Genomic DNA, 22,560 nt, shown 5'->3' on the forward strand with positions numbered 1-22,560 from the left:
GTTCCCTGTCGAAGGTTAGACCTTCTTCAAATTGTAACAGGATTTGAAATACCGTGAAGTTTTGGACAGTTGAACAGTTCAGTCGACTCACGAGAGGATAGTTCTGATTTTAATTACGTTCGTGCAGGGTAGATTCGAACTCATCTTGACACTTAAAATAATAAATTTATTTTTTCATACTGCTTTACGATTCATTATGTCCCAGCAAACTGCTATATTTTTTGATATAATGGTTTTTGATTCTCCAAAAACTTTGTCAAATATCCAAGATATGATTCTCTACGAATCAGTTGCTATTAGAATTTGTCATAAGATATATAATGATAGCATGTGCCAAATCTTGAAATAATCTGCTCGAAACCTGTAAGTGATGTTTTGATGCGGAAATCAACAACGGAAAAATCAAGACTACATAAATGAAGTTTGGAAGAAACCGAAGAGCGATACGAATTAATTATTGGGTAATGTTAGTGAAAAACTCAAAGGACAAGAAAAACGCGACTCCAATTAGCTTTATTTTTACAAAGCCGATCGTTTGAAATAATATTACAATCAGGATAAAACAAGATTAACCTTACAGTTCCGGTAATATAAAATAAGCTTTAAATATAGCCGCAATTCAATTATTTCCTTGATCCGAGAAAATGCAAAAAAAATGTCCACGTGGACAAGAGGGGAGGGGTTTTGTAAATGTCCACGCTTGTCCACGGTGGGCGAGGAGGGAGTCTAAAATCATGTTTTTTTTCTGTCTACGTGGTATGTGGATAGCCCCCTAGTATTTCATTTTTTCGATACTCGAACTAAGCAACTGAATATCTATCGCACTCGGACATCACTTGATATTCTGTGTTTCGTTCTTTCTATTGTTGCATCTCGGCAACAGTTGTTTATCACTTGTTTCATTGGAAATAACGATATCGGATAACGAAGATAACGGATCGAAGTGTTGTCGGTACATGTCTATTTATTATTATTGTGATGTTTGCCTGTTTACGCAAAATTTTGTCTACATTACTATCGCGTCAAATTAACGCATATACCACATAGATGATTTCAATAAAATAGTCATCAATATAAAGTCAATCGCAAAATTCAGTATACAACTCGTGCTGGTTTGTTATTTTTTAGTTTTTCGAGGTTAACACTCCTATACTCGCGCATTGGTCTGTCAGACCGAGGAATCAATAATTCGTTCATTTCTCAGAAAATATCAACACTACGACTTTGCGATTCGGTCTAGGCAACTGGATTTCTTTATGTTCTATTACGAGGGACAACGACCGTCCTCTTTCGCGTCTAACTACCGACTCACTTTTATTTTTCTGATTCATCTTAACGAAACCTACTTTGTTTATAATGAACAAAACGAACTTACGATAAGCTCCCCGCTATCGTAACACTAACACAATCCTCAATATGGATCGTGCAAGAGAGATCTATTTATTTAGGCTCGAACCTATTGATAATTTTGGGTATACAAAACCCGTCTGGTTTTTGGTTGCTGCAAATGTTGGACTTTCGTATAGTTATTCGCTAAATATAATGGTCATACATATACACACTTGTGAAAGAATTTCACTCGTGGAAGAATTGTTAACAGTAAACTATAAACTAATCGGTGGCTTAGGGTAATTTTTAACAGTTACAGTTTCGTGGATAGTTTTTTATAATCTACAAGAAAACAAGAAAAAGAAAAGGAAGTTCCTAGAAATCCTTTTATATAATCTTTTTATGCCCCATCTAAAAAGGCATTAATTCTTAGTTTACCAAGAATACAGAGACAAAGTATATTAGAAATATGCAAACTTTATATTCCAGAACCTTTATCATCTGGTAATTATCTAGAATACGTTATACATTCTTCTCTTTGATAAAAAAAACCCGCAACAACTGCATGAAATGTAAAGAAATATGTTTGCCTGAAAAGTACACAATGGCAACATTACAGAGAAGTTTAATTTTCGGTCTGTGACACCGTGCGCGAGTATATGTGTTATGATTTTGCACGCGAGTACAGGAGGGTTAAGTAATATATACCTAATAAAACTTTGATATCAGATTAATCATTGTAATTTATTTCCTCGTTGAAAAAAATCGCGAAAATCACATACTTTTATTTAGTGAGTTATAACCCCTTAAGTTCCAAAAAATGAAAACTCGATGTTTTCGATTTAATTTAGTTTTTTTATTGGACCAAGAATTGAAATAGGATTTTGCATCAAAATGAAACAATGCAATGAAATAAAAAACGAGTACGGTATAATAAAGTTGAATCCTGTGATTATGTACATTCATAATCAAAACGCAATTTTTGTGTTTATGTCACTCAATCAGCAGGAGAAATTAAATACGAATTAAGCGATTCATCTGTTTTTTTTAAATCACGATGTAAAAGCAATTGGGTAACATGTTATATAAAGCTACCGCCTTCATCAGTCCGCACATATTAACGGTTATTGAATTGTCAAAATTACACGTTCTATTTCTAGGGATTTTTGCCAGGAGTCATGCAGTTTCCATCGGGATAACGCTTCTGGAAGGAACTTATCAGTTCGGGATCGACCAGCCGTATTCCATCTAATTGATTTCCAAGTGTTATCCTATTGAAAAAACAATACGCTAGAAAATGTGTTACGATACTAACAATCCGAGTATACATTACCAATTTGGTTGTACGTTGTGCGGTCTACCGAACAGTTCAATCTTCCTCGTTCCAGGGCTCAAACGCTCGATGATGCCGTATATCTCATCCGGTTTGTGACTGGTGGCGCGTACCTCCGCAACAATCACATCGCAATCCAGTCCCCGATTTAGATTCGGCGGGTTGCCTTTCATCCCCACCAGACAGTGCTCCTTGCCGTGATTCAACCAGTGACCAGTTCTGCCTGTGCGAATAATCCTTTGCAGTTGGTTCGTTTTCACCCATATCAACTCGTCGACCCGTTCATATCCCCACAGTTTGAGACACTCACGGCCAAGCTCCATTGCGCGACCGGTGACCCACAGGAAAATTAAGCCATCGTCCTGCAGAGCAGGAACACCTAGCTGCCTCATCTCGTCATCGGACATCGTACCGTACGGAAGCTCCATATGTATATCCCAAGGCGGGTCGGCCATTACAACGGCGAATTTGCCCAGAACGGTCATATCCAGATACCGTAGATCACATTGAATCCACTGAGGTGGGTACAGTGTAGCACAGGGATCGATTGTTCGCTTCGATCCTAGCGGTCCCTCCACCTCAAACTTTGAACCCGTATTCTGTCCAATATAAGTGTCCACCTCATAGTGAACATACTTGCAAGTGTCCATGTGGAAACAGGTGTTCAAAAAACTACAATCGCCCAGCGACTCGTCGGTGTGCGATTGTATGATCTTTTTAAAGTGCAACTTGTTGCACTGATATTTTCCCTTCTCATCGTCGGATTCTTTTTTGATCTCAATAATCTCAAAGCCGTTATTATCGTCACTAATGATAACATCGTCGTCATCTTCCTTCTTCAAATGGGCATCGTTGGCTGCCTCCAATGACCGCATGCACTCGATTCTGGTGCCGTGGGGACAAAACTCCATCACCTGGGCCCCACCTTGCGATTTAAACTTTTCCGCCAGCGACCGCTCCTTGGCGGTTGGCTTCGTCAACAACTCCAAAATCTCCTCCCCAACCTGCTTGCTTTGCTTCTCTCTCGTGGAAGGTAGCGAGAGTAAAGACATGATATCGGATGTGTCACTCAGTGCACTGGATTCACCGGTCTTTTTCTGAGAATCGTCTCTAGCCGAGGCCGAAGCTAGACGAGCCATTTTCGAATCCGGTTCATGCTCATGATTAATGGCCTTTCGTTTGATGCCTTCGCGTCCACTATTGAGCAGTAGATCTTCGTACAGCACCTGTAAATTTCCATGTTCAGCGGAAATGATTTCGTATCCGACCGATTCCCCAATGCTCACTTCCTTGAGGCTTATCAAACTTTGGCCAGATAATTTCTGCAGATAGTACAGTATTGACTCGTTCGGTGCAGGCTTTAGCGTAATTTTCTCAACTCGTTGGGCGATCAACGACGAGTTGGTGGGTAGTATTAAACTCCGGTCAGCAAGCACCTTAACCAGCGTCTTTTCCACCTCGGAGTCAGTGTCTAAAAAAAGGAATAATATTCAACGTATTGTTTGATTCATGGAGATTTTCACACCATTACCTTGTTCCAATTTGATTGCCGTCAGCAAAACCTTACTCTTATCATCCACACCGGCCGCACCGGACTCTGTTTTGATCAAACCCACAACGCTAGGCCCTGGGCTGCTTCCACCAAGCAAATCTTGCCGTTCTTTCTTGCGCTTTTCCAAACGTTCGCGAAGGGTGTTGCGCTTCACCTTAACCGCCTGGATTTCTTCCCAGGAGGACATTATGCCGGGGGTAAGTATATATATACTGAATACTAAACGGCGAATAGTAAAACTGTTATTGTTTACACTCGTATACACATAAATAACAAGCCGCGATTCATGGACTAACAAAAGCGTTCCCAATGACAGCAGCGCGTTTAGTAGTCTGCATCTAGGCATAGAATCGTTCCCTCAAATAAGTATTAAAACCAGAGAGGTCAGGTTTGAAAACATGTCTTTATTTGAAGGCATTCGACTTACTGTGAAGACGTTTGATTTTATTAAGACATTTTGAAGGCTTTATGAAATATGTGAAGATATTTCAGTATGATAGTGTATACGGATTTTTAGGAGATATCGGGCCCTATCATATAAATTGAGTCGATGAGATTTTTGCTTGTTAGCTTTATTTGTATATTACCGAGTTACCGAAGTCGATAGCATCGATCGAGTGATAGCTATCAGTGCAATTGTGGGGCTGTTCACATACCACGTGGACAAAAAAGCACGTTTTCAGACTCCCCCTCCTCCTCTGTGGACAAGCGTGGACATTTTCGTACCCCCTACCCCCCTTTGTCCATGTGAACATATTTCCTTTTAAATTAAAAAAATTAAGGAAATAAGTGATTTGTGCCTAAATTGCATGTCAATTCTATTGAAGTTATTTTTATTTCAAATTTCGCTAGCTGTACCCTGTACCTGCTTCGTTGTGGCCCATTGTTTTTGCATGACATTCAATGAGTAGCATAACAACCCAGCAAACATTAAATCGCATGACAAGCGTATATATAACATCATATGCCCTCAAATTTGGTTGGCATATAATGCGCCTAACTGGCATATGCATGTAAAAGTGGAGGCCATATACGTACATGGCAAATGCTTACCGAATTTGTTTGGATGAATATGCAACTTTGACCGACTATAATGGCGATTATGTTGAAATTGAATTGCGATCTAATATGAATATATTCATGAATTGTCAAAGCACCAAATACGACTTTTGCCATACCCATATACGATTTATTACAGACATAGAAAAAAAACAAATGGCGCAAAATATTTTCGTGAAATGTTTATTATAGCCTCACGCATCGCACATTTTTATATATGAGTATTTATGTTAGTAGAAATAATAATTGTTTGATTGACTTGTGTTGGGAGTGGAATATGAATGTTTAAAATGGCACAAATTGATGTTTGGTGGAAACTGCTCCGATGTGGGTTCGAACTCCGGTCGTCTGGATTATCATCCACCAGCTATCTCGCGCGGCTATCTGAAATTTAATTCAACAGCGGTTAAAACTTTCGAGTGCATCTGCATTTCATTGACATTTCAATATGATGTAATATGTTCTTTATTAGGATCTAATATGATTTACTGTTTCATGATTTTCTTCAGCATGCAACACGATTTACTACAGTACTGAATCGATTTAAATTATACGCTTGTACGACACACAAACTGCATCAGCGTAATATACGCATATGATGCGGATTAAATATATTTTACGACAATGTACATCATAAAATTGATGTTTATTATACCGAATTGCGACTTAATTTGATAATGGTATATAAAATCGAGTTTTTACATTTTATGCGATTTCAAATATACACGATACATACTTTGATTGATATTATATGCGATTATGATTTATTTGAGTTTCTTGTAAGACTTGGCACGTGCAAAATTATACGATTTAATGTTTGATGGGAAAGCACATGCTTCATAATTGAAATTAATTTTGAAATACTTATGAGCATGCAATATTTTTTGTTTTGACGTAGAACTCTTCCATTTCTGTACCGGGGTGTAAGTTCAAAATTTCGAAACCGAGAGAGTGATGCTGTACTGCAAGGTTTTGAACGTTAATACCTCTTTTCCGGCTAAACGGAGTAGTATGATAATCATTTCATTCGAAAGACAAAATGTCCACGAGTTATATGATTGTTAATTGTTGACCCGAAAACTTGTTTCAATAGCTTAAAAATTGCTTAGAAAACAGGTTATTGAAACCGTATATAAACTCGCATACGCTCTGGAAATCCATTCAGTTGATGCGGCGATGTGAGATGAGGACGGTCGCACTCAGACGCATATGCATTATGGTCTTCTTTTCCAATTTCATTTCTCTTCTGCAGTTGAACCGAAAGGATATGTAAAAACATGATGCTTCCTTTGCTTTCGTTCATCAACTTAAAGATGTAGAACCCTAGGTTGATCACTTGAAATGTAGTATTATATTATAATGTAAACCAAATTAAGAAAAAAAAAGAATTTAAGTGAAAAAAAGTGCTTTCGTTCATTTCTACCTCTACTCTCGTACCGCGAGGATTCGTTTCATTCGTTTCATTCGTTTCATCGTCAATATGTAGTGAAAATTGGGCAAATTTCTGATTGTCAGTTTGACATGCAGTACAATGTACAACCAAAGTATGTGTGCGATGCTACCGTGGTACCTGTGCAACGCTAGTACAGCTGTATGCCTGTCCCTGTCCCTGTCCCATTTGGCTGTGCTACGAATATAAAGAAAAGAATGTGAAAGAGGTCGGGTATGGAATCCACACTATCTGAGTATAGAACACGTCATTATTTTCTCTCGAACAGCCACGAAAGCAGCTTGTAAAAGCGCACCAGCCACAGGAGAAGCGAGGAAGCCACATCGCTACCGACCAGGAATCGTCGCTTCGGTTGAAATTCGTCGCTATCAGATGTCGCCCGAATTGCTGATCCGCAATCATTTGTTCCGTGAAACTGCTCTAGCGTTTGTTCCGTGAAACTGCTCAGGACTTCAAAATCGAATTGTGCTTCCAAAATTTTCCGCCGTTATGGTACTGCAGGAGGCAAGCGAGGCATATTTAGTCGGTCTGTTCGAAGATACCAATTTGTGTGCTAAGCCACGCAAAACGCGTAATATCATGTCCAAGGACATCCAGCTGGCCCGTCGTATCCGAGGAGAGCGTGCTTGAACAGCCGCGCTTCCGCTTTCGTAATTATCATCTTAGTACCTTAGCATATAATCAACGGCCCTTTTCAGGGACACCAAATTTGATGGATTAGAGTTCAGAAAAGTTTTTGCAGGCCGAACTGAAAGAAACATTTAGCGAAAATCGTGGAGTCGACGATAATTCGATACCGATGGGTGTCATTGACTATGGATTTGATAATGACGAATACGAAATATATGATAGTGGATATTTCACCCTATCAAAGAACTCACTTTGATGAAAGCTGCGTTATAAAATTATTTGTGTACGAATGCCGCAATCGATAAACGATTCTAATTTTAGATGGGTGTTTCCTCGGAGGGCTCGATTCCTCCTTTGAGCATTAATTATTTCTTTCTGGCGAAACGAAGTGGTATGATAATCACGTTATTCGAAAGATAAAATTCAGAAGTTTTCTGCCAATCTCCTTTCAACCTCCAACATCTCTTTCTCCCGTTTGTCGTTTTTCAATTCCATTTCTCCTCTGCAGTCGGCCCTCGCGAAGCATTTAGCGAAAACCGAGGTATCGATGATAATTCGATACCGATGGGTGCTATTGACCATGGATTTGATAGTGAAGAACACGATATGATATGATGTAGTGGATATAATATTACATATCAAGATTTGTTTACGAGTGCTGCAATCGATCGTCGTTATTGGGAAGTTGGAATTGTTGGGAAGGGGGTCTTATTTTTACTATGTAATTCCGAGGAGGAATCCATTCCTTCTCAAGTGTTGATAATCCTGCCAGGATCAACGATAATTCCCATTGTCGGGGCTTGGTGAGTGGGTACCCTCTTTGAGCGTTAATAATTCTTTTCCGGCTAAACGGCACTTTATTCGAAAGATGAAATGTCTAAGATTTTTTAATGCTTGTTACTTATTTATTGCTAAGTCAACGGTAGTCCTACGTCCACCTTGCGGTTATATCAAAGATATAACCCACTTGTAGTTTTTCAATTTTCATCGAAGATATTAAGGCTATCTGGTTTGCTAACACGGAAACACGCAATGTACAGTTGACCAGGTGAGGAATAATCCGCATCTGATTGTAAACTACACAACTTCAAAGATTGATCTTCCGCTTTACTAATTGTGATTGCAAGTGACTGAGGGTGAGGGTGAATCGGAAATCTAGAGTGAAGATGAATCGGCATTTGCTGTGATCGACCGTATTCCGAAGTGGGCAAACAAATTCTTCATCTAAAATTTTGAGTAACACTGTAACTCAGTCATAAAACAAAGCATTTGTCAAAGCAATAACTGGATTCTGTATAGAACAGTTTCAAGTTTCCACAACTGCCCATCGATTTGCTGTGCGAGCGATAAATGGGTTTAAAATCATTTTCAAATAAAATCAAGACACGACCACATTGTTGACGTAGAACTACGCTGTTATTTTTTTTTCTTCCGCGCTCTTCTCAACCGAAGCCCATTCTATTAATATTCCCGGTCTCGATTAGCTTAGCTGTCATCCTTGGTGGCGATAGTTTTGTTGCTGTCATGCGAAACCAAGCCACACGCAAAGTTTCAAAATCTTAATGGAATGGCGTATGTTTGATGTAATGATTGCAATACCTGAGACATCAGCGAGTAATTAATTTGGTCGCGTCCAAACAAGGAAGGAAGACCAACCGATATTCATTGCTTCGTATCTAGAACGATACTGAAAGTTTGCCTCAGTGAGATCCAATATTTATGCTCTAGGCAAATATTCGCTTTCGTTCTACTTCTTCTACTCTTCTTTGTTCTCGGAGACATAAAATCATTCCCCTTAGTTGATCGCCGATAAGTTGCTCGTTATTGACACCATGGGTAGGGAACTTCACAAATGACAAATGTATGGGAAAATGGAAATGCTTCAAGTTTTTATTAATTTAAACCATTTACACACCAGGGGATTGTAATATATAGCACAAAAAACAAATCTTAGGAAATTTCCAATTCGTTTGGTATGTAAATTGTCAAAATCCGTTCGCGGCAAAAAACGTGACCTGTTTTTGATTTGGCTCCCTTAATGAAAGACGTAGTTCTACGTCAAAACATGAAGCAGCTGCAGAAGATAAATACTCAATGGGATACCGAACGATAATTCCTTCAAAGGCAGGCTTTTCCAAGGCTGTCCGAGCTGGTGATTGACATTAGAATTTTCCAAATGTTATTTATTGTTTAATATCTATCAGATCGTCTCATCAACAAAAAAAGGATGATGGATAACATTTTCCTCAAAAAAAGTCTTATTTGCAAATAACGATAAAAAAATTATAGGAGGTTGTGTCCAAGATACGACCGCATTGTTGACGTAGAACTACGCTGTTATTTTCTATAAGTCGCTTGTTTATACCTTCGGATATTATTCTATAATGCTGTAAAATTTTAGAAACAACTGCTTAGTAGAATAATCTCTGAAATGATTTTTTCATTATAGAATCAGTTGACGATAATTGATTGATGATTCATTCTTGCCCTCGCAAAACAATCGTATGTCGCAATTTATTTCATGTCAATGCATTGAAAATTTACCTCGAAGGCTATTCCGGTGGCCTTTTTCGAAATTGACATAGACTCGGCTACAGTCGATTATATACATGTTGCACCAGCATCATTATTCCATATCTTATAACTACATCAATATATCTTTGGCACCGCATGAAAACAACAACAATGACAACACTTGCAAGTATCAAATATCATGCTACATGTTATTTAGTATTGCCTCAAAGGAATCGCACCTCTAGATATCGTTCGTACAAACTAAGCGTAAACCAAGCGCCAAACAAGCGTTCACCATAGCATGCATACAGAGCCATATATCGGTGGCTTGAAACTACTAGCAATATAAACATTTCTCATTTCTCATTTTGCGCTATTCTCAAAAGAAACGCTTCTGTTAATATTACTGGCCTCGAAAAGAGTTGCATTAATTTCTCATGCTCGAGAGAAGCGCAGCTGTCACCCTTAGTAGAGGAAGTTTTGCTACTGGCAAGCAAAACCTAATCACATACAAAATTCCAGAACATTTACTTTCTTGATGACTAAACAAGAGAAATAAACTCTTTTTGTTAATAACAACCTCGAAAACATTAGCAATGCTTCATTATAATCAATATTAGCGCAAATGCAATCCTAGTTGATTCAAGACCTAGACATTCAAGATGCTTGGTATTCCCAAATAATTTTTTAGTGCACAACCTTAACGTCTGCTTCGCCATAACGTCAGTTTAATGCATTGATGCATTCTCAAAGGCACAAACGAAGCCCTTATGAAGATGGAAAATAAACAATGTTAACTGCTTGGAAAAAGACTGAATTATGCCACACAGCTTGTACTCTGCTGTAACACCCATCGATGCGAATTCGCTGATGAGTTTGTCAAGAGCGGCCGCCTTCACCACCAGCGGGGGGAGCTTGATTTTGGTTGCTGTCTGGGCGTTTACATTTTCGACCGACGCGCCGAAATCGCCTACTTCGCTGTTGTTCGGCGCGGTGTCACATTCGCGATGGCTCGGTTCAGTGCGAGCGCTTTTCAATGCACCAACACCGCGTGCATCATTAGATGACGCTTACCTCGAAATTTTATTGCCCCTGGCAATGCGTTCGTTTTTTGCAGGGTTCGAGCCTGCCTTCCTCTTCTTCTTGCTCATCGCACACTACGCGAAGCGTCCAATTTATGACGCGGAAAGAAGAACACACGATACGAATAACGCGAAAAACGAACAGAAAAATCAAACGACGATTTCCAAGTTAGATTACCACTGGTGGGGTCCAATCTTAGATCGAAGCGCAGCGAAAGCAAAGTGAACTGGATTACTCAACAGTCCGATGCCGAATGAAAGTTTGCCTCAGCGAGATCCACTGTTTATACTCTAGGCAAGTATTCCCCTTCATTCTTCTTATTTTCCTTTGTTCACGGAGACTTTAAATCCTACGATTTCCCCTCCGTTGGTCGTCGATAAGTTGCTCGTTATTGATAGCTCTGTTCGGGGAAGCACTCAAATGGACAGAACAAATGTATGGGAAAATAGAAACACTTAAAGTTTTCATGAATTTTAACCATTTACAAACCAGGGGATTCTAATGTATGGCATATCAAACAAATCTTACGGAATTTCCGATTCGTTTAGTATGTAAATCGTCAAAAATAGTTATTAACCTTAACTTTATTTCATAAAAACGTGACCTGTTTTCTGATTTGACACCCTTAATGAAAGACGTAGTTCTACGTCAAAAATCTTCCTTCATCTCAAAACAATAATACTTTTATATTACTACGCCTCTGCACCACAGTTTGACATAAACAAGCTCTCAGTCCGCTATCTGCCAATGAGTATCCCAGCGTGCGATAACTCAGAATGCGACCCGATAAAAGATAATTCTTCGGGAAATGAGTGCCTCGCTGTTTTCGGCTGTTCGTTTCTCCGTTCTCGGCGAGTTCGCTGCGACGGTAGCTATGTCTCTCCGCGGTTCGTCGAAGGATATATGAATGTCAATGTTTTTTTCCCCACACAGCTTCAGTCTTTCGTTGACGGTCGGTGAAGTTTGTCGGAAAGTGCGCAGATTGTGCAATCGATTTGTTCGAAACGTGTAACTCGTTAAAATTTGGTAATTTCGGTCAAGGTGCTATTTCTGTGGATTCAGTTACAATTGCTAACAGTGGTTGTGGTGGCCGTGAGCTAAAAAAGGTTTGAATCTGCAAAAAAGAAGTGATTGCCCTGATTCTACCGAAAGATAACTGGAGTGATAAAGCAAGCCGTGCTGGAGCAGTGTATGTCTGTGTATCGTATGTGTATAGTGGCGACGGGGAAGCGAATAAATTGCTGAAGTCATTTACAGTAACCAATAACAGGATTACCATCTCGCTAATCAGCAAGATAAACGAGGAAGGATAAAGAAAGAAGCAGGTAGAAAGGCAATATCTTCAACCAATCGATCACGGAACTATCTGGATAGACGCATCGGCGCTAGTCGGCAGGTATTTAACATTGGGTGCAATTCGATACAACTCACATATGATTACCTTCTAATTTGCAATGCTACATGCTTATAATAATTATTCCGCAATTAGGGACCCGTCACGCTTTGAGGAAAAATCCGGGTCTTTGTAGGATGGGTTGTTTATGCTTTTGGGACATTTTTTGTGAAATGGGGAATGAGACATTCTGACAGTGGCATGTTAATCTCTCCGCCCACTCGTTTCACTGAACGGATTATTGAACTTTATTCAAATGTAGCAACTTTTCTACATTTTCATGTTTATGTATTTGGTTTCAGCAACTATTAGAATTGTGATATATTCTTTTAGATTTCTATATAGCTCTTTTCTCAACTTAACTTCTCGAGGAAACGTTTCATCGAGTCATACCGGATGCTCACTGCGAGGATTTTCTAATACGAGAGCAATTATGTTATAAAACAATTAGTTTTCTTTTCGATTTATAACTAAAATTGTTTCCCTTCAAGCGTATCCTCAGCTCCATAGCTAAGAATCCGCCGATAATTTATCTATGTACTTTAGATTGAGGAGAACATTGATACGAAAGATAGAAGAATTTGATGCAAAAATGTTTTGAATATTCGGTGCACGACTTCAGTTGGATTATCATTCCAGAAAAGAGTTTATTCGTCTCATTCATCCGGTTAATGGGTGTAACATTGAATGTTCTCCAATATGAGGAAACCCGAATCGTTAATGAGGATAATTCGCCTGTTTCACGCCTAATAAATGAAAAATGGGAAGAGGATAAAGAGGGAAGGGATCGATGTTGATTTATGATCAACATTTTCCAAAGTTTTCTTCAAGATGACTGTTGATGGCAGCTAAAACCAAATTTGTTTTGCTGTTCAATTAGTATAAAATACGGGAAATATATTCAGCTAAGTTTCCGGTTCATCGAATCACTGAAGTGTTTGTTTATTTCCTGTCATCAAATTCTGATCATCCACCTCTTCCAATTTGTTCGCTGTAGAACGCCAGTTGTCCTTGGACACCACCCGTACCTTGTTGGCGATATACCACTCCACGGCCTTTGTTACGTAATGACAGGATGCCAAAACAGCAAGGAACAACCGTGTTTCACCAAGAAAGGCAGCAAACTTTTTTCCACACACGTTCAAATAGCTCTCTCCAGGTCACATGTAGGGTAAATGATCTTGGTTTGTCCAATTTGGGGTGTTTTTACGCAACTAGTAAATGCAAATCGATTTTTCTTCATGAAAATTACACATAATCGATACGAGTTTGGGTTTGTTGGAAAGCCCCAAGTCTCTAGTTGCTAATACTACCATAAGGTGTTGAAATTATTCAAATTTTTATGTTTTTTAACGATTTTCCTTAAAGAAGAATTAAGATCATGGTTTGACCACCTCTGATCATGGTTTGCCCAAAAAAATGATCATGGTTTGTCCGGTTTTAGAAATCTACATTTTTGAATGAAAACATTCGAATTTACAATTAGATGTTGCATTTATCATTGCTTGAGTTTACTGTCATCATATTGATTCATTCATAATTTAGGCTTTCTTCAGAATATTGCCTTTTCTTGGGCATTTTAGAAGTGTTCACCTCAACACAATCAACACAGAAAAACCATACTTCTGCTATGCGCGAAGCACACCATAAACAAACATAAACAAACTGCAGCGCGCCAAGCGGTTGCCATAGAAAACATGTGGACAAAACAACATTATTGAATTGGACAACTCATGATCAGAATTGAGTTCATCAAAATGCGTTAATTTAATGGTTTAGCTATGTAAATCCGATACAAATGGTGAGCAAGCATGATGTTTACAATATTTATAAGTGTTGTAATCCAGAAAAGGTCTGAATACGTGCCAAATAATCATCTGGTGATCGATTAAAAGTTAGCTCGAATGAGGGGCGCATTGACACAAATAGAAGGTGTATTTTATAATCCTTTAAAACATGTGATTTCGTAAAAATATACTATCAAACTACTATAAATCATGTAAAAGGCAATTTCATTTATATGTTTCGAAACATTCGAAGGCCTTATTTGACACAGGAGCGCTGAATTAGAGCATTCAAAAAAGTGGGCAAACCATGATCATATTTTCGACTGGACAAACCAAGATCATTTACCCTACAGGTAGCCTGCCAAACAAGATCTTTCTTAGCAAACTTCGTCAGTTTCATGTGTTTCAAAATGTTTATTACCTATCCTCTTTCGGTTATCGTACAAAATTGCTAGATAAAGAGCTGTATAGAGTCTGTCTTGACGTAAGTTTCGTCGTCCATCACCACGTAATCGAACTTCGTCAGTGTTTTGATCGTGTTTTGGTTTTGGTCGTCGTTGGGGCTTCCACCTTGCGATTTCACCCAAGCTTCCTGGCCGTCGTTCCCAGAACGCTTCTATTACGCTGATCTCTGGCAATTTGGCCACTTTTAAGTGCGCTACACATACAGCGTCACCGTCACCGTCCCGTCAACTATTCTCTTGGACTTATTTTGCCGACGTCAAAGTTGCCGGTGATGGTGTATGTGAATGTTACCATACGATTTCCATGGGAGAATACTTGACATTTCATTCCTTTACGTTGACTTCACAGTGACGGGACGTTGTATGTGTAGCACACTTTAACCATGTTGCTCACACGACGTACACTCAAAGTTAATTTTTAGCACATGTTATGACATCCCGATTTATAACATTAAATGAGCTAAAAAATAACAAAAAATGTTCTACTCCCCAATACATGTATATCATTTGTATAATATATATGCTAGAGCCAATATGAGCGAGCGAAACAGGAGACACATTTAAATGAATTTTATTGGAGAAAAACATTTAAATCATCCTTATTGGAGAAAAACTCGAGCAGTAGATTTTTACAACCTGCTCTTGATCCCAATTTCTCATAACTCTGGAAATTTTGCAATGGGAGAAAAAGATGGTAATCGCTTGGTGCCAGATACGGACTATATGGTGGATGCATTAAAACATCTCAATAAAGCTCTCGGAATTGTGTGGCCTTGCGTTGTCCTGATGGAACACAACACCTCTTCTGTTGGCCAAGTCTGGACGTTTCTGGTCAATCGATAGCTTCAAACGGTCCATTTGTTAACAGTAAATATCTTAATTTAATGAATTGCACTAAAAAAATAAAGAAAAAGTGTAAAATATACCGAATTTTCTGTTTGATGACCTCCATTGTTAACACCTTGTAACTCAAAACTGAATGGAACAAACAAAAACAGCAAACGAATTTCTTACTATGGATTTTATAATGGATAACTTTTTCCCCAACCTAATATAATACTCTATATGAACATACAAAATGTCAATTTCCTTCAAATATTCTCCGATATGAATTAATAAAACATTATTATTTTCATTTTACCTATTAGTATCTTTGTCTTTGTTTTTCCTTTATTCTAAACATTGCTTTATTGTTTAGTACTAAATTTATTTTGTAATGACTCGTTAATTCCGCCAACGTAGGTAGACCATAACCTGGCATTTGATAAATTAGTCGCCCGCAATGATCAAAAGTTTGGTCACCACATAGAACATAGCAAAAATTCGTTCAATGTTATATATTACGATTAAAGATTATTGCTTGGATACTGATAACTTTGATATCGTAGTATTCACAGTTTTGAATTGAAATTTTACCGCAATCTGGCCGCTTCCCTTCCCCTGGTGACTGTAAGGACTTCGGTTACTAACTATCAAGAGTTCACCGATACTTGCACAATGAGAATGGATTGCTATTCCAAAGCGCAATTGAATCGTTTGTTTGAGAAACCCCGTAAGTGCATTTGACGCACTTGCGAGAAAACGACAAAAACTGTTTTTCTCAATTTTTTTGTTGATATGAGGCTCGATTATTTAGACCCAAAACATAGTGTATAGGAAATTGCGTTACGTAGGGGTGAGGGGGTCTAAAATCGGGATTTTTAGCGTTACGTAATTTGTGCACGACGCCTTACCTAATATATGAAACGTAATTAGTAAGTATTACGGGGCTTTGCCTGTTCTTTGTGCACTTCCACATTTCTTAATTGAGAATTTACTATGCATTTCCTGATTTTACAGTCAATAGTAATAGTTTTTTGCAGGTGCTAAAAAAAGTGTGAGGCATTTGAGTATTGTGTATTGAAAAAGAAATAAATTTCAATAGCAAGCAATCTTTGAAAATGGTTTAATTGGACAATTCGTAACTTGAACCTTGTTATCTGAATTGGATTATGTGCCATGTTCATCCCGGGCTTCTGTGTTATATAATCTTCACTCGGAATATAGACTTTCAACGTCGATTTTCTCGACGATGGTATAGGGAGTATAGGGAGACGACGTAATGTGTTGTATTACAAGGTCAATTACAGTTCAAATCGTTTGAGTAATGTCACAGCTAGAACATCCTTTCTCTTCCTATTTTTGTATACCTTTACATTGACTCTTGCGGTTTTTATGATTTCCGCATTGTATTTTGTTGTCCGCCAAACACTATGGTCGCATTTCGCGGTCATGTCTGGGCCACAATCCAATCCAGAAGACATTCCGATTATGTTGAGTTGCGCATGCTTCTTACGAAACAATGAATGAACTTGTATATCTATCATAGCGTTGCCCATGGTGATAATTAGAAACATGGACTTATGGGGTTTCTCAAACAAACGAATATTTGTAATCCCAATTTAACCCTTTGCGGCCGTATTATATTTGGGCATGAGTGTTGTACTGGTCGGAATTATTTTTCCTTGAAAAAGCAGTGATACATGCAAGATTATGAAAAATAAACATTTTTTATTGTTTTTTTGTTAACTATATATATTAGGGTGCAGCGAAAATGGTCATGTCAAAAACCGACCATGTATCGTTCCGGATCATATTTCGGATGCTTAAGGCATAGGATGCAGAAAACATATCTAAACTTTATGCACAGGTATTATTTGGTAGATATTTTTATTAAATTAGTTCAATATGCTTTCATACTTTCTACTTTGGTACCTATTTGATTGAAACAATAATAGAATCATCGAATGCTTTCCAAATGAAGCGAATAAGAATCAAACTTCGGATACTAAATCAAATTTCGGACGGATTGAATTCAAATTTCGGACACTTTATTTTTACATTACACTTGATTATATTTTATAGTCAACTGGGAAACACTTACCAAGCAATCACAGTAAACTGTTAACGATGATGAGAACGGATGAAACACGGGAGAAATTTAAATTTTCATGAACGGGTAAATTTTGCGTGCTCACGCTAAACAAACGTCAAACACAAACGATAATGAGTAGTGCTGTTGAATTTTTTCCTACTATGTGATAATTCAAATGTTATTCTCAAATAAAGTGATAGTGAAACCAAGGGATCACTCTAAAGAAGCAATTGTGATATTAAATTCATAGTTATATCATCAGTGCATGAAGCATTTCAAGATATTAGAACAAAGTGTCCGAAATATGATTCAGAACGGTACCTTTTGTTTATTGGCCCAAAAATGACCTGTGCAAAGTTTCAGCTCAATCGGACTTGATTTAGGGATGCCTCAAAGCGCTCAAAGTTTTGATTTTTTAATCCTCGAAAATCTTTCATGGGGGGAGTAAAGGAAATTTGAAAAAAATCGAATTTTTTTTTGATGCCAAATGACTTAAAAATGCATGAAACGTCGAGATCTGGTGTCATCTGGAAAAAAAAATTTTAGCCGAAAATCGACCTTTTGGGACCTGAGAGGCAATGAAAGTATGGGAAAAAAATAATTATCGAATTTAAAGAACCCACCATGTACATTTTTATTTTTGGCCCAAAAAAATGCAAATTTTTAGCACAATCGGACATGATTTAGGGGTGCTTCAAAGCGCTCAAAGTTTTGATTTTTTCATCCTCGAAAATCTTCCAAGGGGGGAGTAAAGGAAATTTGGAAAATTGAATTTTCGAAAAAAAACGTTTGATTTTTTTCTTAACCATCATACATACTGCCCTTGCGCGAGAGTTACGGCTCAATTCGAACTATGAATGTGACAAAGAATGCATTGGTCGGTTCTAACAGTCACATCAGAAATAAATGCACAGACGCAACCACGACCATCGGTTGAACGTTTATATGTTCTATCTTTCTGTCGAACATACACAGGAAAGCGGTGAAAATATGCTATTTTCTTTCTACCATTCGTGGTCATAACCATCCTTTAATTCCGGCAATTTTGACTGTAGTTTTAATGTCATTTGACATTAAAACTGTAGTGTGGTATGCATTCTTTTTCTCTCTTTATTCTGCATTCAAACGTAGCTACACACATACATCATCCTCCTCACTCACATATCCATACACGATGAATGGTATTTAGACGGATTGCTCATATCAAAGCAACCGTCAAACTCTCTACTATCAAGTGCGAATGTGTTGAATGAACGCTTTAAGCGGTGAACGTTCCCCGTGAACATTGTTGTTTAATTACTGGACGAGGAATATCTAATGAATAAGACGAAAAAAAGTCGAAATGTCATATGACATTTTTAGTCCGAAGGTCGTTTGACTGTTCATTTTATGATGTTCATTAATGACACAGCACATACGTCTCTATAATCATACGATGATGACCATTAGCAAGACTGGTTTTCCAGACGTCCAGACTGTAGGTAGGGGTAGTGGGGGCAAAGTGATCACCTGCTTGTTTGGTTGTATAACTATTGACTTTAGATGCCGTATTGATAGTCACCTTATGTTTGAAGAATTTAATGACTTTTGAGTCACCCTGTACTTCAGTAGAGCTGTCGCATTTCAAAATACAAATAAAAACAGAAATTACTCTCGATAGCCATTCGACCGTAGTTCTGTGCGCATGGTATCTAAGGAATTTCTCGTGAAATTTTGTTTATTCAATCTGATATGTTGGACAAATCATCAGTTTGGACGACTGTTAACGTATTCTAGGAGAGGTGAACAGATATTTTGTTTAATCTCAGCAATTAATTAGCATAGAAATTATTTTCAAAATAAATTATTACGGCAAAGTGGTCATAGGTGAATAACAACATACATTGTTCTATTTACTAAAACTGATATACCTCTTGAAGAAGATCCTTTTATGGCTTTGACCCTGGATAAATATGCCACTCTAACTAAACCAATCCTCATTATGCGGAACGTTATGTGTTTCTTACTACGTTTTTGTATGCAAGAGAAAATTCTCACTCTAGGTGAATTGACCAAGCTTATTTCATACATTTACCTACTTTCTCAAATATGATTTGAACAAATTTGGACGAAAAAAACGCATAAATCTATTCTATTCAGCTTGATATGTGCGGGTGACCACTTTGCCACCACTAGGTGACCACTTTACCTCCAAGCAAAAAAAAAGTTCGATTTTTCACCTTTTTTCTGATGATGAAAAGCGTACTATTTTGAATTTCTATAGTAAAAGCCGTTTTAAATCTTGAACAACAATGAGTTGACCTATAATATTCTTCGAGAAACGGGAATTAAATCGATATGTGGACGCTGGAAATGGGTATATTTTTTAGGGTGACCACTATGCCCCCACTTCCCCATTTTATTTCAGTTGATTGATGTTACACAAAGTTTCTGAGCGATGCGTTTTCGAGACTCCTAATTGTGTCACTTTTGTGGGATGACTTGTACAATTAAACTTACTGATACTGAGCAGGCTGCCCTCTTCGAACAAAGCCCAATTATTAGGGGGTTGATTGGGACGTGTAGCGAAACGAACAATGCTCCATGATCTACTACAGTGTGTTTTGACAGCTACAAAGACAAATCTAACAACACGCACTGAAAAACTATTCCCAGAACATCTGCCTTTCGTTAAAGTGTGGGAAATATTGGGCGACTATCACAGATGTAGTTCGTAGACGAAAAATGCGTGCAAACAGATACCTTGAGAATGAGTGTCGCAATAATCTCTATCAGTCAACTTTGAAACCAGAAAAAACTCGTGATATGAGGTGATGTTTGCGAGTTTGCGAGTTTGCGAGTAATCCTGGAAAGTGATAAAAAGGATCGGTTAAATAAAGGGTGTGTAACATCAAATTGCATCACGGAAAAAACGCTGTAGAAATTTGCCCAGTAGACCGATCCTTTTGAAAATTTTAGACAGTAAAATAAAAACTATTAAACAACTTTTGGCATTTTCTTTTTATTCATACTTCGAGCCCAAGCCCGTATGCTCGCACCTTCCTCTTTACCCCGTCCATAAGGTTCTGTACAACGTCAGGTTGTAGTTTTTTTTTAACAGAAATCCATTTTCTCTTGAAGTCCGCCTCCGATTTGACAACTCTTGGGTTCTTCCGGAGGACCTGCTTCATAATCGCCCAATATTTCTCTATTGGGCGAAGCTCCGGCGAATTGGGCGGGTTCATTTCCTTTGGCACGAAGGTGACCCCGTTGGCTTCGTACCACTCCAACACGGCCTTTGAATAGTGGCACAAAGCGAGATCCGGCCAGAAGATGGTCGGGCCCTCGTGCTGCTTCAATAGTGGTCTGTAGGCACTGTAGGCACCGTGCCGGTCATCACGAAGGGGGCGCTCCGCTTTCCGTAAGAGCAGATCGCTTGCCACACCAAGTACTTTTTGGCAAACTTGGATAGTTTCTGCTTGCGAATCTCCTCCGGAACGTTGAATTTGTCCTCTGCGGAGAAGAACAACAGGCCCGGCAGCTGACGAAAGTCCGCTTTGACGTAGGTTTCGTCGTCCATTACCAGGCAATGCGGCTTCGTCAGCATTTCGGTGTACAGCTTCCGGGCTCGCGTCTTCTCCACCATGTTTTACCTTTCGTCGCGGTTAGGAGCCTTCTGAACCTTGTATGTACGCAGGCCCTCCCGCTGCTTGGTCCGCTGGACGAATGAACTTGACAAATTCAGCTTATTGGCGACATCCCGGACCGAACTTCTCGGATCACGTCTAAACTGCTTAACTACGCGCTTATGATCTTTTTCACTGACGGAGCATCCATTTTTGCCGTTCTTCACCTTCCGGTCGATAGTTAGGTTCTCGAAGTATCGTTTTAGTACACTGCTGACCGTGGATTGGACGATTCCCAGCATCTTACCGATGTCCCGATGTGACAACTCCGGATTCTCGAAATGAGTGCACAGGATTAATTCACGACGCTCTTTTTCGTTCGACGACATTTTTCCAAATTTACGAAAAATTGACAGTGAAGCATGGCCAACGTGATCTATACACTCTTATCTGATTATAAGCGAAAGCTGAAGATATAATTCCTAAAAATTAAATTTCTACAGCGTTTTTTCCGTGATGCAATTTGATGTGACACACCCTTTAATTAACTTACATCAAAAAAATCCCACTTCAAAATAATCCCCAATCTGTGCTCTCTTTTGCAATGAGTTATTTGCTACAGCCGACAAAAGAGTCACATAGAGCCTTCATTACCCTGAAATGCGAGGTCAACTAGACCATTGCAAAGGTTATCGTTGCCCGTCCGCTTTGCGAACGAGCCTCTCATCGCTTTATATAATATATATGTACTTTTCGTCCGTTGTGCGCACATAAATTTGAATGATGCAGAGGAAGGTTCTGTCATCCCATATTATCTTCATTTCATCCACATAAACAAGCCAGAGAAGTAGAAAAATAATTCAAGTCTACCCCCGAAAGTATTTTTCGTCATTTTGCGTGCTACGCGCGATGGAGTAGGCGTTGTTGCTACAAAGTCAAAAGCCGGCTAGCTTTTCGACTGCCTGCCATTGGATTATTTATCTGTGTCGATTTTTCACCCCCAGGATAGAAAAACGACTCTGAAAATGAAATGAAAATGGGGCAAGTGAAGGAAATGAGTGTTATGACACATCACTTCACTCTGAGGGCTTTAATACGTAAGGATTTTGTGTATTACACTAGACAGCTTTTGACAGGAACATCATCATGGGCGGATATTCGGCGAAGACTCGAATCAAAATTGGACGTTTGTGAGGCTCTTCCCACTGTGTTTCGATTATCCGGCTGAGGCAACAGGGCTGCCTGCTGCCCATGGCGTTGCGAAACGCCGCTGTTGGCGTGAAAAATTAATCAGTCGTAGAAAATTTGACCTGCTTTCCTCGGGCGCTAATGTATAATATAATGTTCAACGTTGCCATAGGATACCGGCTGAAGACCACCGAACCGTTTAAAGCTAAACTGCTTCAATGAGTCTGTCGATATTGCCTCGTTGAGTGCCGTGGTGCCG

At 38.8% G+C, this 22,560-nt stretch overlaps 2 protein-coding genes across 3 annotated transcripts in view; one reads left to right on the top strand and one right to left on the bottom strand.

Annotated features, from left to right (window-relative positions):
* Positions 1-2,163: 2,163 nt before the first annotated feature.
* On the bottom strand, positions 2,164-4,520 carry LOC129767469 (N6-adenosine-methyltransferase MT-A70-like protein). The gene is made up of 3 exons (XM_055768413.1): positions 4,194-4,520; positions 2,663-4,133; positions 2,164-2,600 (listed from the first exon to the last, which is right to left on the bottom strand). Exons 1-3 carry the CDS (start codon positions 4,399-4,401, stop codon positions 2,486-2,488), a joined length of 1,794 nt encoding a protein of 597 aa, XP_055624388.1. The 5' UTR covers positions 4,402-4,520; the 3' UTR covers positions 2,164-2,485.
* Positions 4,521-11,901: 7,381 nt separating this feature from the next.
* LOC129765118 (snake venom 5'-nucleotidase) overlaps positions 11,902-22,560 on the top strand; it is a 106,428-nt gene continuing 95,769 nt past the window's right edge. For both annotated transcript variants that reach the window (XM_055764999.1, XM_055765002.1), the window contains exon 1: positions 11,902-12,346. The gene's annotated coding sequence lies outside the window, so the exon portion shown is untranslated. The remainder of the gene's footprint in view (positions 12,347-22,560) is intronic.

Source organism: Toxorhynchites rutilus, chromosome 2 (assembly GCF_029784135.1).
Source record: "Toxorhynchites rutilus septentrionalis strain SRP chromosome 2, ASM2978413v1, whole genome shotgun sequence".
Lineage (NCBI taxonomy): Eukaryota > Metazoa > Arthropoda > Insecta > Diptera > Culicidae > Toxorhynchites > Toxorhynchites rutilus.